Source organism: Podarcis pityusensis, assembly GCF_964106645.2.
Source record: "Podarcis pityusensis genome assembly, chromosome: 11".
NCBI classification, from domain to species: domain Eukaryota; kingdom Metazoa; phylum Chordata; class Lepidosauria; order Squamata; family Lacertidae; genus Podarcis; species Podarcis pityusensis.
The window spans coordinates 15,848,540-15,867,135 of NC_138036.1; the positions used below are offsets into that span (position 1 = coordinate 15,848,540).

Consider the following 18,596-nt stretch of genomic DNA (forward strand, 5'->3'; position numbering starts at 1 on the left):
CCTTTGGGCTGAATGTTGCTGAACTACGACTCCCATCATCCGTAACCACTGGACATGCTGGCTGGGACTTATATGAGTTGAAGTTCAGCAACATCTGGAGGGCCAAAGGTTTCCCACACCCAGAGGACTAGCACATAAGAAACGTAATTCAAAAATAAACCCAGGAAGTTATCTAGGGATGTACAGTGAGCATTAGATTCTGCACCAAAGCAAACGCCATTCCCAGCTAGGATGCCTCAAACAACAGGGAGCCAGCGCCTGATTCCCCAGAGATTAAGGATTCAGACCCATGGCACCAGACAAGGTGTTGCCTATTGAATATTTAGAACATGCGGTTCAAAGGTATGCTAAAGACTGTGGCCTCTTTATACAGGCACTGATTTCTTACAAGGCTAAACACAGACACATCCTTCACCAGCCAGAATTGGTCCCATTCATTGCAATGGAGGCAGCAGAGCCATTCATGTAGGCCTGTATGCGGCTATGCTCCCACACACATAAATGAATGTGATGGCCTGATTACATAAAAGCTCTGTGGGGCTCTGGATCACAGTGGCATTTGATGGTCATTTGAATCGTATGGTGAGAAGGGAAGGGATGCCCATTCCACCTTGTTGAAGATGCTGGTACCCACTTCCTTTTTATAAAATGTCCTATACCGGGACATAAATACTATTCCCTGGACACAGAATTCATGGCATCCTTAAAATTCCATCCCATGGATAAACCACTGTCCTTATTGGTTTCAAAAAGCAGATTCTTAATTTAAAGACTCAGCTGACAGGCGTTATCAATTATGCATTAAGAAGACCACACGAGGCCATTGCCATTTCCTTAAGAGCAGTGTGCACAATTTTTGCAAGGGCTTCCATAATCTGGGCTGATGGCATGTTTAACAACCCACAAGGCGATCATCCTAGAAGCAGACAGACCTTTAAAAAGATTTCCAGGGCTTCTGCATTTGTGGCAGGCACTACCCTAGATTCCACCAAATTTTGGAGGTGCACAATGGCTGCCCAGATGGTGGCGTGCCATACCTTGTGGTTAAGACATTGGGAGGTGGGCTCCCAGTTAAATATAAACCTAGCTACTGTGCCTTTTGTTGGAAGCCAATTATTCAGAGAAGAGACCCTGAAAGACATCCTAACAGAGTCTAGGGATAAAATGAAAGCACTTGTGACACAGAAGCTGGACAGGAAGCGTACTAGATGATACTCTCCATACAAATTCTCCCATTCTTATAACCCACAGACTTATGCTCCACCATATAACCAAACCTTTAACCAGCCCTTTCAAGCATTCGACAACACTGAATATTCAAAGGATGCCAATGTGATCAGAAGTACTTGAGAGAGACACCGTTCTGCAATGAAAACCCTACTCCCACATATAGCTTAAGAAAGCCAAAAGCCACCCGCAATCCTAGGCCAGATCAAAGCCAAAACTCAGTCACCCAGTGCAGATATCTTGCTGGCTCCCTCAAACCACAGTTTGCAAAATTCGTAGCCAACCTTGGGAACACAAGCTTGGTCCTACTCTTACACCCTTCCCTCCTTTGCCTTATCCATAGTTTAGCAATGCACATACACTAAAGCAAACCATGGTTAAAACAAAACATAAGCAGCATTCTGGCATTCGTCTGAACCTGTAAGCTGTAAAACTGGGGAGGGGGACACAACACACCAGAACACAACAGCTCCAGGTATATGGGCTGCTTTTCAGATCTTCCTGTGATTACTGAATAGGTCTGAAAAGTTCTTTAAGCATGTTTGATTGAATGTATTAGGAAACCCTCCCTGTAATCAGGAATCCTGACAAGATCCTGGCAAGACTGGGAATCCCAATAAGATCTGAAGAGCAGCCCATGCACCTGAGGATGTTGGATTTTAAACATTTTAAGTTTTGGGTTTTAAAGCTCAAAATTGAACTCCCTTCCTGCTTTAAAAACTGCTGCACTTTCGAAAGTATGTAAAAAGTTGCTAAAACCTTGGAGTTCCTGGGACTTCACTGCGGTAAGTTTAACAATTCAACCAGACAAAGGCAAGAACAGCTGTTTGCTGCATTTTTTTCTCTTCCCAAAACTGCTCTGTTCCTTGGCAGGGCTTGCATTGTTTTGAGGTCAGCCTCGTTCATTATGTCTGAAGAAGAGATACGCAGCCTGGTTTACTGACAACTAAACCCCATCGACTTCAGTGGGACTTGCACCCTAACACGTGTACCTAATACTGCAGCCTTCAAAAAGAGAATCTTATTTATTTCCTGGAGACTATTGTCAATGCATCTAAGACTGTATTATCTGTGCAAAAAAGGGGGGAAGCTCAGGAGCCTATGAAATTGTGGATATTTTTAGGTTATACGCCAAGGGTACGAGGCAAGGGACAGAAACAAGCCTGCAGTCCTTGTCCACCTCTTCTGGACTGCACCACTGTTTGCACTACAGCTTAGTAGACTTGGGGTTGCATGCTCAGTCTGCCACATATGCCAATAGATTTATGATGTCTGGACTATGATGCCTAATTATTAAGACTTTTTTTAAAAAAAAAGAAGTGCAGTTCTGGAATATATTTATTCTAAGTGCAGCTTTGCATGGAAGGGACCAAGTTTAGTAAAGCTATTCTACTTCAGTTGCAGTGATAGATGAATACACTGCTGTTCAGAAGCACAACATGGTACTTTTCAACTCTGCGTGCCCAGATGTTGTGGGTCTAAGCAACATACTCAGTGGTCAGGGATAATGGGAGTTATAGTCCAACACTGTTTTAGCAAACAGAGATATATGCAATCGCGAACACCAGTTAGGAACCAAACAATTCACTCCCAGACCTTATTTTCACAACCAAGGATACTGCTGGACATTGAGCGCAGCTTTGTTCAATTGCAGAATATTTCTCTTAAGATATTTATTTCCTTACTTCCAAGTTCCACTGCTTCAACGCTGAACAGTAAGTTCTTGTCATAGTCAGTGAAATCAACTGATTTCCAGTATTAAAAAAAACCCCCCAACTATCCCTGTGCTGGGCTGATGCTTAAAGCACTGGATGGTTGCCAGTTTGTCCACCGCATTTAAAAGACAGATTAATGCTGTTACATATTGTAGTTGTGTAACTATGTTTCCAGATTTCAGCTGTAGCCACCCAGAAAAATGCAATGATGAGAAATGAAGAGACGAAAAATGGTATTTTCAAATATGAATAAAGGCTAAGAACAGAAGAAGCAACTCCTCTCTCTCTCTCTCTCTCTCTCACACACACACACACACACAAAGTTTAGTGGGTAACAAGTCAACCATGTTGCAGACTTTGCTAACAGAGGAATCAATATCTTCTTAATGCATAGAATACAATGCCAAACTTTTGGTAAATGAAGCTGGCAGGCAAAGGGAAAGAAACAGGGAGATTCTGATAGCCCGGTAAGTTTACAGGAACTATTTACAAGTTGCAACAAATCTGAAACTCAGCAAGGTTTGCATATCCTGACTTCTCCTTACCTGCTGGAAAATCCTGCTCTGTCAACCAGCACGGCCTGAAACCCAGCTGCGTTAGAGAGGAAAGAACCCGTCTTCATTTATCCTCATTATTCCACCTGCCATTTTACAAGTTTACTTGCTGCGAGGAGGAATGTGAAGCACGCCAGGGTCCTGCCCCAGACTTCCTGTTGATGCTCCATGCTCCAAGTGCGCCCCACATCTGATTTCGCCTCTTCGTCCTCCACCCTCGCCTCCTCCTCCTCCTCCTTTGGCACCAGCTTGCCCCGCCCAATTCACGCCGAGCATTTCTCATTTAAGAATGCTTCCAGCTAAATGGCGCTCGTAGGAGAGTTATCTATTGCTCTGGCTGGACTGCAAGATGAGGCATTTGTTTCCAACTATTTTTTGGCATGAGCACAGCAGATGTCAAATAAAGGGAGGGAAATGCAAACGTTGTCGAGAAGTATTGGGAAAGGGAGATAAAACAAACACCTGTAGACCACCAGATGTAGACATTAGTTGATGTCACTCCCCCCGCTTCAGATTTGCTGGTGGGATGTCACATACCAACGCAAAATGGCCCTTCACATAGGAAGCGAGCAGCTCAGTTCTGTGCACATTTACGGAAAACTAAGTCCCAGTTTGTTCAGCTGGGCTTAGTCGAAGGAAAGTGGACTCTGTCTGTATTGTAATCAAAATGTCAGACAGAAGAGTTTTAGCCTAGTGTCCTCCATGATATGCTGGTTTTCTATATGCAGGTAGTTTTTACTTTTTTTAAAATATGAATGTTCCATTTAACATTTGTTAAAAAAAACTGAAGCATTTTTATTAGGGACTGTAGGGATAGATCTGCCAAAAAAGCTGAAAAGCATCTTCATGTATGCGACAACAGCCGCGAGAGTTTTAATAGCACAAGGATGGAAGACTGAAGAAACCCCAACTAAAGAATCATGGCAAGAAAAATTGATGGACTATGCAGAACTGGCAAAACTGACATACAAGCTACGGGACAAGGATAACTGTGGCTTTAAAGATGAATGGGAACCCTTTACAAAGTATTTGAAGATGCAACAAAGCGAACTGGACTCCTTGGCTGGTTTTGAATAAACATTCACAAACTTTTTATTGATAATAATCAGCTAACTAGTTTGAGGATCTATACAACTGTGTAACATGCAGAAAACAGCATTTTTAGAGAAATCAAAGACTGGAACTGAGGGAAGTTCCAGTGGGGGTGGGAGGGTTCTGTGGGGGGAGGGAGGAAAAATGGGGGGGAATAAGGATGATATGTTTCTGGATAATATGTTTTGTTTTAATTTGGAATAAAAAAGTTATTTTAAAAAATTTGAAAGAGTATTTAATCATGCTAACTTCACCAGCAGTCAGCAACGGTACAGGCCAGACACAAGTTTACCTCCTCAGTGACAAGGCTTAAAAGAACTAGAATTTTACAATACAGTAGTGTCCTAATACCTGCAGCCTCCTTTTAAGCTCTGTAAATATATATATATATATATCTATGTCCTCTCTTCTTCCTTTGCCCCTCTTTTCGAGCATCAAAAGCTATTCCTTCCACAGTGTTTCACGTCACAGCTGCTGCAAAAGGTGCTTCCCCATACCACATGCTCTCCTAAGTTAAGCATGATGAGAATGAACCTCAATGTGTTTAGGGCTTAGACACTCTCCCTCTGCTCCTTCAACACAGCTCCAAGCAGAGATCAGAAGCTTGCACTTCTGTGTTAGAACGAGTGACGTGCAAGCAACATGTCAGCAGCAAACAATAACTGAAGTTAGAGAAGGAAAACATGGAAAGTTCATTTTGAAAAGGAACTAGTTCAAGCTCGACAGGTCCAAAAAGGAACTAATACCAGTTCACATCCATTCCTTAACACAATGAACTAGTTTGGTGAACCTTCAGTTCACAGTTCAATCCAAATTCATCCCAATGATCCTTGGCCACTTTTTTTCCAGCATTCAGAATGTTACAAGCTGCTGTGCTGAAGTATAAAAAATACTTAAGAAAACTAAGAACACATCAGAATCTATTTCTCCCAACAATCATTATCTTTAAGCCCAAATAGTATAAAAAGTAAGAAACACATCTAACAGAACGAACTTGAATATGAACTAGAAAAATCTATCCCGAAATGAACTCAATTCCCAGCAATTATGGGAAATACTTTCACGTGTAGCTCAGAGTTGTGTCAACTAATTCAGCAGACTTGGTTAAACTGATGTAGTTCGTTCCAAGCACTGATAGAAACACAGCAAATCTCAGGAAGATGGTGTTGCTTGAGCAAGGCTTGGCTGGAACAGGAAGTCCCTGCTACTTCTTCATATCCAGAAGGATCAACAGCCCAGCCTGGATCGGCCCAAGACCTGAAGGTACTTCCCTGAGAAGTTGCCACCTGCAGCTCAGTTGTTCACCACATGGGGCATCTGCACTTGGTTCCATCCATTCCTGGCATGAAAATTGGCCATGATGGTTTAGTAGGAAAGAGTTACTCTGGCCCCTGCAACTTTGGCACTGACACTTTGAATGGGGACCATGTTCAAGTTAATCCTGGGACCAGGAATGTGCTGGGATTGACCCCTTGATCTCAACAGTCTTTTTCAAGTTTCCCAAGGGAAATAACATCAAGTTACTACTAGATCTTCCAGCTGTGAATTTCAAATCAGCTGCCACTGACTACGTGGTAAGCTAGAAGTCAACCAGCTGAAGAGGAGCAGCTTTTATCTCTTTTTCACAACGTAGTATGGCTCAAAAGCAGCAGCAAAAATTTCCAGACAGATACCGAGCACTGGAAAAGCACTGAGCCGATGCCAGTAAAACATTAAATCTACATTCATCACTCGCTAGAAGGCTCTTGATTAAGCGAATATTTTTGCAGCTGAAAACCTCCACCTGCATCAACTTGCACGATTGTATGTAAACAGGAAATATTTTTCATGCTATCCTTGCAAACCTTCTAATCAAATTAGTGAAGCTTCTGCCTTGTTTGCATCTGCCATTCACTCACACGAACCTTCTGAAAACTAAGAGGGTTGACTTGTTCCGGTAATGAAAGTTGCACAGATAGCAACTCCTGTGAATGAATAGCTAGCTGAACACATCTGTCCGCAGCGATCAGCACACACAACCACACACCCGCATGCACACAGAAGCAAATTAAATGCCTTCATCCTTATTCATGTTTTGTTTTCACATCAGCCTTGAACTCTGTTATGAATTAGAAAATACTTGGTGGTGTAGTTTTTTTGTATTTTATTTTAAAGATGAAATGCAGGTTAGACTTGTTTGTGTGACTTCTGCTTCTTCAAACAGTAATCCAGAATCAAGTGGCAAATATTTTAGGTTATGAAGCCCCATTTCACACAGTACAGTGGTACCTCAGGTTACATACGCTTCAGGTTACAGACTCCGCTAACCCAGAAATAAGTACCTCGGGTTAAGAACTTTGTTTCAGGATGAGAACAGAAATCGTGCTCTGGTGGTGCGGCGGCAGCAGGAGGCCCCATTAGCTAAAGTGGTGCTTCAGGTTAAGAACAGTTTCAGGTTAAGAACAGACCACCGGAACGAATTAAGTACTTAACCCGAGGTACCACTGTATTCTTTTTATGAGTTGCAGCAAATCAGCCAGGCCAGAAAATAAAGAACTTCTTTCATATACGCTTTGTGCAGCCATAACTGTATACAGTGGTACCTTGGTTCTCAATCTTAGTCCATTCTGGGAGTCCGTTCAACTCCGGAAATCATTCAAAAACCAAAGTGCTGCTTCCGATTGGTTGCAGGAGCTTCCTGCACTCAAGCGGCAGTCGCGTCGGACGTTCGGCTTCCAAAAAACGTTTGCAAACCGGAACACTTGCTTCTGGGTCTGCGGTGTTTGGGAGCCAATTTGTTCGACAACTAAGCCGGTCGAGAACCAAGGTACCACTGTATACAAATAGCACCCAAAATTAAAGAAGAGATGGACAAAATGTGGGATTTTACAACTATGGCCAACTTGACAAATTTCTTCAGATATTGAGAAAAAAGACAGAAAGTTTTGGGATGAAGTGATTTATTGACAGTTTATTACCAATTCTTATCATTATTTAAATTTAATATGAGCTATAGGTTCACAAAGTCACAGAATTTGGTTGATCTCCTTGGCCAGTCACTAGCTGCACAAGCTTCTCATATTTTTGTGCTTAACTCGCATGTGACCCCGCTTTTCCTGTTCCCCATGCGTTCTTTCCCAATATATCCATGTTTTCTAGGTTCTGCCTTGCCTTGACGTAAGGGGAAACATCTTTCCTGACTGCGGGCTAGTTCTGTCTGTAAACAAGATAGTTCTGTCTGTAAACAAGATACCACAATCAGGTCAAAAAGGACACATCTTGCCTAGAGAAGTCTTTGCTGGACTTACACCAGACCAAAGGTTTATCTGGTTTCTGTGGCCAAGCTACAAAGTCGGGCAGAAAAGATGCTCCACATCACTGTTTGTCCCTCGCACTGGCCTCATTCCCTCTCTTTCTGATGTTCTGTTTGGGACTGCCATTGCTTATTTTGCACAAGCCATGCACACAGTAGACTTAGGAGATTCCCCCTGTTTGCAGGAGTACAGAAAAAATATTTATGGGAGCAGCACAGGTGGGGCTAAGCATGCTCAGTGGCCACAAGATGAAGACTGATTGTTGGAGCAAGGCAGATGGAAAAACAGAGGAGAGAGGAATGAAATAGAGCAACTAGGACCCTGAACAAGGAACGATGCAACATTTTGTTGCAGCACCGACTAGTTCAACTCTAAATTGTCCCTGAATATGGAGGTTGAATTTGCCTCTAATGTTAGACCTATGGAATTACAGCAATTGCAACTAGACTTGTTCTACAGATATCTACCTAATCCTTCCCCCAGCCCCACCTGTAAAATCTACCCAAACTTGTGGCAAAGAATTGAATAAATCAATTACTCAGTGTGTGAATCAATAGACTACTTTCACGAATATGTCCCTAAAATAAAATGATAATAATAATTAACATTGTATACCGCCCTATACCCATAGGTCTCAGGGTGGTTCACAACACAAAGTTACAGTATAAAAAGCACAAAACACATAATAAAAAATAATCAGAGCACAAAATAAATAATAAAAATAATCAAAACATAAAGACAGAAAAGGTGGCTTTTTTTCTCAGTGAGCCAAAACCAGACATCCCTGCAAAATACAGGCTGGTTGATGAACTAGATCAGAAGGACCAAGAGCCCAGAGGTTTGGGGCAGGGAACTCGCTGTCCTCCAGGAGGGATCAGAAATGTATCTCCAAAGTTCTTTCTGAGTATATACAATTCAGCATAGGGGTAGTGAATGCAATGCACTTCCAGGTGTTGTTGGACTCCAACTCCCATCAGCCCCTGCCAACATGGCCAATGGCCAGGGAAGATAGTAGCTGCAGTCTAACAACGGTTGCGGGGAACCACCTTGACTACCTCTGATCTATGCTCACTGAGCCAAAGACTGTAGCATTCAAGCGCTGATGGTCTCCAACAACCTGAAAACTTTCATTTAAACTTGCGAGTGAAAACTGTGAGCAACTACTACACCTTGGTTAAAATTGGGTAGGGCCACCAGGGGCCAGATAAAACTGCTCTTGGGGCCAGATCTGGCCACCAGTTGCCACGCCTGGCCTAAATATCTGAAGACACCCAAGCAATCTTCATTTTCTAATCTGCAGAAAAAGAAGCTAAATTCTTTGCCATAAATAAGGAACTGATGTTCATTATATATAGCACTTTAGTGGTTCAGTGAGTTTTACCTATAGGCTCGCTCTCCTTCCTTTACCTACAGATTTCTCAGCCTGCTATAGCTCTCAAATATCGGCCGGTTTTGACAGCTGCACGGGGCCCTTGTTGTCTTGTTTAGCTTCATTTCCCACAACCTTCTCTAACAATGAGCTGCGTGTGATTTCCGTCCGTCCCAACCAGCATGTGAGCCTGCTGAACTGGTAGTGACCTCGGGAACAAAACAGGCCTCCTTGCCAAACAACAAGGAACTGCTGAAACAAGCGCGATTTGGAGCTGAATTCTAGCATGAAAAGTGCAGCAGTGTCACACCAGGGCTCTCCTGTGCAGGCTGGGCATGGGTTGAGTCAGGACATCTTGTGCAGAAGGCAGAGCCCTGAAATGTTAGGTTTTACAAATCACATACTGTATTAGGAATGCAGGAACGTGGCTTATGGAGTGAGGGTCCTGGTTCATCTGGCCTAATGCCGTCTACACTGACTGGCAGGATTTCTTGTAAGAGCCTCTCCCTGCACTACTTGGAGATGGTCAGAGAATGAACTTGGGTCCTTCTGAGTGCAAGGTAGAGGCTCTTTTACTGATTCTATGGTGTCATTAGGCCACTTCCACCAGGGCCTTCTCAGTGATGGCTCCGACCTGGTGGAATGCTCTGTCCCATGAGACCAGGGCCCTGCAGGATTTAACTTCATTGCGCAGGGCCTGTAAGACAGAACTATTCCGCCTGGATTTCAATTTGAACCTGGCCTGATCTTTTGTTCCCCTTCCTTCCCTCCCCCTCCCCTTTTTGTGAAGATTGCCCGCTCTGGGATCCCACAGCTGGTTCTCCCCTGGTCTCCGCCTTGGTCCAAGTGAACTAATTTAGCCAGCTAGCCCTGGTGATCATCTAATGTTTATTGGATGGATTTCCCTCCTAAATTGATTTTTGATTTGATTCTTTGATTCTTTTATTGTTATTTACGCTTTATACCGTATTTTATGCTGATTTTTTATAGCATCAATTAAGTGTTTTAAACTTGTTGTTAGCCGCCCTGAGCCCGGTTTCCTGAACCAGGAAGGGCGGGGTATAAATAAAAAATTATTATTATTAATTATTTGTCTAACCGCTGTTAAGAAAGCCTAGATACTAGAATTAACATCACTAGCCTCTGCTCCCCCCTAGAGTTTCCCTAGGGAGAGATCACTAGGAGGTCTTGAATTTATGCACTTCCCACATTGTCTATCCTTGTGGCTACACGTAAAGAGAACTTTCTCCCAGAGTTAGGGGAAGATACGGCTCCCAGAAACTGCTAGATCCCTGGCTTAAACACAATGGTCCCGTTTGGACATAACACTAAGCCAAACCATGGTTTAGTGCAAATGAGCAAAAATCACAGCCGCTACACTCCTCCCCAAGTGTCACTGCTGCTGTGCTACTCAGGATTTAGCCATATTTTGACTTGATGTTATATCTAAACCCAGATGTATGGTTTATGCCCCACTCCCCAGTCAAACCATAACCAGCAAACCCAAAACCTTTTGTCTGAAGCCAGGCAAACAATAAAGTTGAGTTGGGATACAGTGCTAAGCCAAACAATGGCTAAGCTCTGGGTGGCAGCGGTGCTTTTTTCTGGGGGTATGCAGGGTATAATGGTATGGGGTTGCTCGTGCGTAAGTTGCCGCCTCTCCTGGCTATGTTGCCTTGTTAAACCTTTCTGTCTGGACAGCCCTTCAATTCGTGGCTGCCTCAGTCGCTAGCAGAATCCGTCAGTGGGCGTTTATTAAACCTTTTCCAACATAAAAGTTGTTTGACACCCAGTCTCCTCCTACTTTCTCTGCGTGGAAGTCTTCTGCGCAGGGAGGGCGTGGGTAGCGGAGGACCAGTGCTCTCCCCGCTGGTGTCCGGTGAAGAGTCTGGGAGCCCTCTCGCCGATTCCCCCATCTGCCCCTCCTTATTCCTGGTGTTGCACTGAATTGCTTCCCCATCTGCTGAGCTGCCTCTCTCCCTGCTGGGCCCTTCTCCAGCATCATTAGAGAGCCTTCCCTCCACCTCTAGCTCCGATGTCAGTTCCCTGACACAGGGGTAGGCATATCCCTAAACATTTTGTGAATCTAAGTTTGGCTTCATTGAGGGGCAGTATTTCAATATGAGTAGGAAAATGAGAGTGCCCCTAAACATATTTTTTTTTAAGAAAAAAAAGCACTCGGTAGCAGTACAGTGATACCTCTGGATGCAAACGGGATCCGTTCCAGAGCCCCGTTCGCATCGTGAAGCGAATGCAACCTGCGTCCGCACATGCGCGGGTCACGATTCGCCGCTTCCGCGCATGCACATGACATGATTTTGAGCGTCTGCGCATGCGCAAGCAGCGAAACCCGGAAGTAACGTGCTCCGTTACTTCCGGGTTGCCACAGAGCGCAACCCAAAAATATTCATCCCGAAGCTACTTCAACCCGAGGTATGACTGTATGTCTGTAGGAGGAGTACAGAGGCTGTGATTTTCATTCTGGGATCCTGCACATTTCCCCATTCATGCTAAACAATGGTTTGGCTTAGCATTACGTGAGAACCAGGCAACTGAGTGCAATTTCTAGATAGAACAAGTTAGCAGTGCATTATCTTAGGCTGCCAGAGGAAGCAACAGAGTGCACCACAGGTTAAGAAAATACTGAAAGTTGTGGTGTTGGCAGGTGCAAAGACAAGAAGGTATCCACCTGCTTGTGATACAGCAGTGGCAAAGGAGACAACTTTTTGCCTCACTGTTCAATGAATACCGTACTTCCAAAAGTCTCTTCCACCAAGATTTCTGTACAAGAGCCAGTGACGCCATCTGCCTGGTGAAGCTTCAAGAAATTGCAGGTGAGTCTTGCACAGGAAACTTTAGAACTGAGCTGTTTTAGAACGTTTCATTCCCTGACCTATTTTACCAGGTAAACTGCTTTGGGTACTGTTGAAAAGTAGTGTATGGATCTTCCAAGTAGATAAAAATAAATAAATAAGGAGAAGCTCCCTCCCCACTATCCCAAAGAGGTGGTACTAGGAGCAGGGCAAGATTTAGGTTCGATGAGGCCCTCAGCTACTGAAGGTAATGGGGCCCTTTATATGTCCAGCTGTCCTTTGTCAACAACAAATTGTCGCTTTTTTTTTGTGTTGAATATATGCTACATGGTAATTTATGGACCTAACAGGTATCTAAAGCCATTTGCACATAACAAAATACATCTTTTATCAAAGTAATTGATATGGAAATGAGCAAACCAGTGATGTTTTAGAGAGCAGGGTAGCAGGGGGGGGGGTCCCATTACTTACATCATAGGAGCCTACACAAAACAAAACACTGTTGCTGTATGTAGGTTTTATTTTGTTTTTTATCTTATATTTTGGAAATGTACATGCAGTTCTTTTTTCCTTTAAATTTTTTGGAGGGCCCCAAGAGAGTGGGGCCCTAAGCTATAGCTTGTTTAGCTTATACGTAAATCTGGCACTGACCAGGAGGGTAACTGGGCTCTGACTTTAAAAACCATCAATGAAGAAGTGGTTTTTTATTTTATTTTTAATAAAAGATGCAAAGAAATCTCCAGAGCAAGAAACGCAATGTGTAGCAATTCAATATGGGGGAGAATCATTCCAAGGCATGTGGAATTTAAATAAAGCTGTATCAGCAGGGGGGGAAAGGCCGGCACAATAGTTGAATCTCCTGAAAAGACAGGGGACTTAATGACAAGAGGTACAGATTTAATGCCAAATTTAATACGAGGTTTTGGGAAGCGGTAAGGGAGGAAACAAAGCCAGCCAGCCAGCCAAACTTCAGTCATGAAGGAACACAGCCTAGAAACAAACAAATAAATAAATAAAACCCAAAGATTTAATTAACTGCCTTAATTGGGCAGGGGGGAAGAACAGCGCCTGTCAACTTTACATACGCTGCAACGGCAGGAGACCCTTTTAGCATAAGCCAGAACACCTAGAGAGTTATTAGAGACCACATGCCTTTCATGTTACTCAGTTTAAAAAAAAAAAGTTCAGATGCCTATTTGTGAGATCAACACAAGGAGATGGACACTGATTTTTTTTTTTTTTTTTTTTTTGAATTAAGGAGAAATTTAATTATTTCAGCCATACTGAGCTGCGCTGAACAGAGCTCTCCTTGAGGGGTTTTAACAATTAGCAACGGTTGGCATATCTGGGATCGAACGAGAAAGTAAATGGATACAGAGATCTTTTTGTTCTCCTGCTCACATAAATACTAGCACACCGAAATAATGAGGTCGCTGATGTTAAAAATAATTAACATAAAAACATTGGGTGCCAGTTTCATCAGTGGCACTTTTTTTAATTGATCGAAAGTCTTTTGGGCTGCAATCCTGTACCCACTTACCTGGGAGTAAGTCCCAATTAACGCAATGGAGCTTGCTGTTGAGCAATGAGCATAGAACTGCACTATGCATTGAGGTAATAGATAAATCATCGCTGCAGCTCTCCATGATAATAATGTAATATCGCTAATATATTTTAATTGATTCTCCATTAACTGATTGTTTACTAGTAGGATTCTGTGAAACCATGCTGTAAGGCACCTTAAATGCTTCTTCTGAAATAAAAAAGAAAGGCAGCATACAATTTTTCCAATTAAGTTTTACCCAGCATAGTCCTATTGAAATTAATAGGCCTAACCTAACCATGTTTAGCTATTTCAGTGAATCTACACTTAACTGAATTTAAATTTTAAAAATGTTCTAATGGCAGGGTTATATACAATACAATATTGATTGAATGTAAGTCTCAGTAAGAAATAGTCCTTTTTTAAAGCCATTATACCAAAAGGTAAGAATTCAAGTTGCCTGGGCATGCTCAATGGCCACAGAATGCTGACTGTTGTGTGGGTGGCGGGAATGGAATGGAGTATCCTAGAAAAGGGCAAAAATAGGTGCACTCCACACTGCGACATTTTGATCCCTACATTGTATCCTATATCTGAAACACGTAAATCTACAATTGTAAATGAGAACGTGATTGGTATTTGGCAATTTCCATGCATAAGCACATTTTTAAAAAGGTAAAGGACTCCTGGATGGTTAAGTGCAGTCAAAGGCTACTATGGGGTTGCGGCGTTCATCTCACTTTCAGGCCGAGGGAGCCAGCATTTGTCCACAGACAGCTTCCCAGGTCATGTGGCCAGCATGACTAAACCGCTTCTGGTGCAACGGGACACCGTGACGGAAACCAGAGTGCACGGAAATGCCGTTTACCTTTCCGCCACAGCAGTACCTATTTATCTATTTGCACTGGTGTGCTTTTGAACTGCTAGGTTGGTAGGAGCTGGAACAAAGCAACGGGAACACACTCCATCACGGGGATTTGAACCGCGGACTTTCATCTAACACGTCGAGGTGAAAAACGGGGATGCCGTCTTCCAGGGCCGCACTCCTGCATGAATCACGTGACTTGATTGAGATCGTGCCCCACCCAAAAAGCGCTTTTTCAGGGTGAAATCACACGAGATCGCAGTGCCTAAAACGGCTGCTGTGCTCTCGCGTTCTTGACGGCATTCCGAGGTGAACTGTGCTACTCAGATTGAAGCTAGTCTTCAAGGTCTCAGGCAGAGAGAGGTCTGTCACCTCCCCTAATCCAGCAAGTGCGTTCAGAGCCAAACTAGGACTTGTTGCTGTGCAATGTGTGAAATGCCCCCACAGGCCCTTTGCCAAAACCCATTTATCTTCTCTCCATCTTAATGAAACAGGAAGAATGATGCTTTCTCAGATCCGTACTAATTGGCTTTCTAATTCTCATGAATGGGATGCTTCACATAGTTAAAAAGGAAGCTAACGTTAGCCTGCCAGCCTGCCTGCCTGCAGGCAGTCTCAAAGAGCTTAGCGAAATGCGAGTTGTAATAGCTAGGTATTCACATTACAACTTTCAAAGCAACCACAAATACTCTCTCTTGGCCACTTAGGTTTGCCTAGGAAACCAGTCAGACAATAGTATTTCATTAAAGCAGATGCATTCTTATCCTGCTTTTCTGAACTTCTCTCCTTTTAAGGTTAATAACTCTCCCCTCGGGGTAAAAGGGTGGGCAAGTCTATTAGCAATGTTTGTGCAACCAGCTGGGTACACTGAACACTTGATGGTGTGCAAACATTTATTACTTAATTCCCACAACCCTCCTGGGGAAAAAACAGGTTCGTGGAACTATCCTGCACAGGAAGCTGCCTTAGGTTGTCATCCAGACTTGCCCTTGTCCTGCTGCCCTTCCCCTGAGGAAACCCGATCTTTACCGTTGAATCAGAGCAAACGTCAATGAGTTTTCTCCAGATGGACGACTGCTCTGGTTTATCACTAAGAGTGGGTTTTCTGGGGGAAAGCTGTGGGGCAAGGGCAAAACTGCCGAGACCCATACCTCGAAAGCACGGGATAAGCCAAAAACTGGACGAAAGACACAGAAAACGAAGTCATCTGCACACTCCTAATCCAAGACAGAAACATTCAATCCATTGTTGTTTCAATAGGGTTTAAACTTGGGTGGGTGGTGTTTTATTTGGAGGGTTTTTTTGTTTTAAATTGTTGTTAAATGCTATATGTTAATTTGTATTTTTGTATTTGTGGGCGGAGTATGGTTTAGGGGCTTTTGTTGGGAACTGTATTGTTTATTAGTGTGCATACATTAGGATTGCTAATTGTTTCAATTATTGTTATTGTGTTTTTTATTATGTGTTTTGTGGCTTGATTGTTTTTATTATGTATTTTCTACTTCGAATATTGTAACTTTGAACCTCCCTGAGACCTATGGGTATAGGGAGGCATAATAAATAACAACAACAACAACAACAACAACATTACAATTGTCACATCCACACCATACATTTAAAGAACACAGCTTCCACTGAAGAATCCCTGTAGTTTATCAACAGAGCTACAAGTCCCATCACCCTTAACAAACTAGAGTTCTTAGGATTCTTGGGGAATCATGTGTTTGGAACATTCTTTATATGTATGGTTTGGATGTGACCATCGGGGTCATGTCACAAGAACAGCAATGAGCAGCTAAAAAAGATGTGGCTCTGTGATGCTTTGCATGCAAAACGTCCTACGTTCGAGCCCTGGCATCTCCAGGGAGGTCCCAGAGGGAAACTGAGTCAACCCTCGGGAGGCATTGCCAGGCAGTGTAGACCGGGCTGAGCTAGATACACCAATGATTTGACACAGTATAAGGTAGCTTCTTATGGTCCTACAAATTACCCTGCACCGTTTACCCATCTTGTCTGCCAAGCTATTTAACAAGCTGTTGGAAGATGTCATCAGGAGATCTGGAATGAGATGTCACCAGCATGTGGGTGGCACCCAGCTTCCTCTCTCTGAACCATGTGAATGAGAAATGGTTGAGGTGCTAGATCCGTGCCTAGAGCGAAGGAGTGGATGTGGGCCAACATATTGAAATGCAATCCAGACAAAGCAGAGGTGTTAAGCATTTCACATTCTCAGATCTGAAAGGTGGGGAGGCACCCTGCTCTGGACCGGGTTGCAGTCCCCTGGAAGGAACAGTTGCATAGCTTTGGGTTATACCTGCATCCAACATTGCCACTAGCTCAGGTAGGTCTATTTCCAGTTTAGTCTGGTTTACAAACTGCAGCCTTATTGGGACAGAGATGACCATAGCTGTCAACTTTTTCCTATTCAGAATAAGGGAATTTATCTTTAAAAAAGGGAAACGTTGACAGCTATGGAGATGACTTAGCCATTGTACTCATGCTCTGGTAACCTCTAGACTGCTGCAATGTGCTCTACCTGGGACTTTCCTTGAAAACTGCTTAGAACAGCCTTTCTCAACCTGTGGGTCCCCAGATGTTGTTGAACTACAACTCCCATCACCCCTAGCTAGCAAGGCCAGAGCTCAGGGATGATGGGAGTTGTAGTCCAACAACATCTGGGGACCCACAGATTGAGAACCGCTGGCTTAGAAACTTTAACAGATGCAGACTGCAGCAGCCAAGTCATTGTTGAGCACAAATAACATCTGTTTAGCTTCGGAGCCCAACTCAAGGTTTTCACATTAGTGTTTGAAGCCCGAAATGACTTGGACCCCAAATATCTGAAATGGAGTTTCCCTTTCTATAGAACGGCTTGGGAATTAAGATCAATGGAGTACAGTTCCACCCCTCTCAGAGATTCAGGGGGCGGTGGCTTGGGACAGAGTCTTCTCAGTGATGGCCCAAGGAATGTGGCGTTTCCTCCCCAGAGAGGTGCATCTGGGACAGGTCCTTTCAGCTACTGAAGACACACCTCTTGCTCCTGGCTTTAGGAAACTGAAGAACTGATTGTGGTGCCCTCCCTGTAATGTGTTGTATGAAATTCTTGTTTTCGGGGGTTATGGGTGAAGTCAGTGTTGTTCGTTTTAATTGGATTGTGTTTTGAGACTTCCTGCTGAAGAGCAGGTAAGAAATACATCACCACCGTCTGCTCCACCTGGGAACAAACTAGAAGTAAAGGCAGGTATGTAAGGAGGGTTATTCCATGATCAGAATAGCAAGAGAGATGAATGATTTAGGACAGCCTAGTTCTGGGAAGAAAAAGGGTGCAACAATGGAAGATCAGGGTGACTAAGGTTGCAGGAATCAAGACGAGAGGTGACCAAAGTTTTTGCCAAGTTCAACATTCTGCAGTGCTGCAACGGGAGAATTGACAAGTCTTGACAATAGGAAGTGAAGCAGAAAGAGGAGTTAAATTTAAAGTCAAGGCTCCATGCCTATAGTAGCAGTAGCGGAAAGGTTGTGGCTGAGTGGTAGAGAACATGCATTCAGGAAGTCCCAGTTCAATCTCCAACATCTCCAGGTAAGGGCTGAGAATGTCTGAAACCTGGAGAGCTGCTGGCAGTCAGTGTGGACAATACTGAGCTAAATGGACCAATGTTCTGACTCAGTATTGTGATAGGAATTTTATGGTCTTAGATATATGCCAATATTCATAAGTGTACCAACCAAGTGCACCATAGATCAGCACAGGAAGACCAACCTGGAACCATTTTGATTCCCAAACTAACCAAATGTTTTCTCTACAAGGTCAAAGTGGGAAACCTCCCCATTGTCTCTTTCCTCACAAATCCTGTCTGAAGGGCACATTTAAGATATGAATAGGGTGTGAGCCTGTGACCTGGCCCAGGAACTAAATATTTATCATTACAAAAGACCGGCCAAGCTACCCAGGCAATCCAATCAAGTAACCTGCCAGACAGGAGATAAACAACGACAGGAGAAAAACAGCATTCAAATTTCTGTTTTAGACCGCCTTTTCTGTGATGTAGGTGTGATGTATCTGAGGGGTGGTCTTAGGTTACACCCCTTCTGTGATGTATGTATGATGTTTCTGGGGGTGGTCTT

General features: G+C 43.5%; 1 protein-coding gene across 5 annotated transcripts in view; it reads right to left on the minus strand.

Moving 5' to 3' along the window:
- PDZD2 (PDZ domain containing 2) overlaps positions 1-18,596 on the minus strand; it is a 237,416-nt gene that overhangs the window by 99,955 nt on the left and 118,865 nt on the right. Inside the window, exon 1 of one of the 5 annotated variants that reach the window (XM_080973360.1) lies at positions 3,488-3,709. The exons of the other annotated variants lie outside the window; for them this stretch is intronic. Within the exon in view, the coding sequence (XP_080829486.1) occupies positions 3,488-3,564 (77 nt within the window). The 5' untranslated portion in view covers positions 3,565-3,709. Of the gene's footprint in view, positions 1-3,487; positions 3,710-18,596 lie in introns of those variants that run through there. 5 annotated transcript variants of the gene reach the window in all.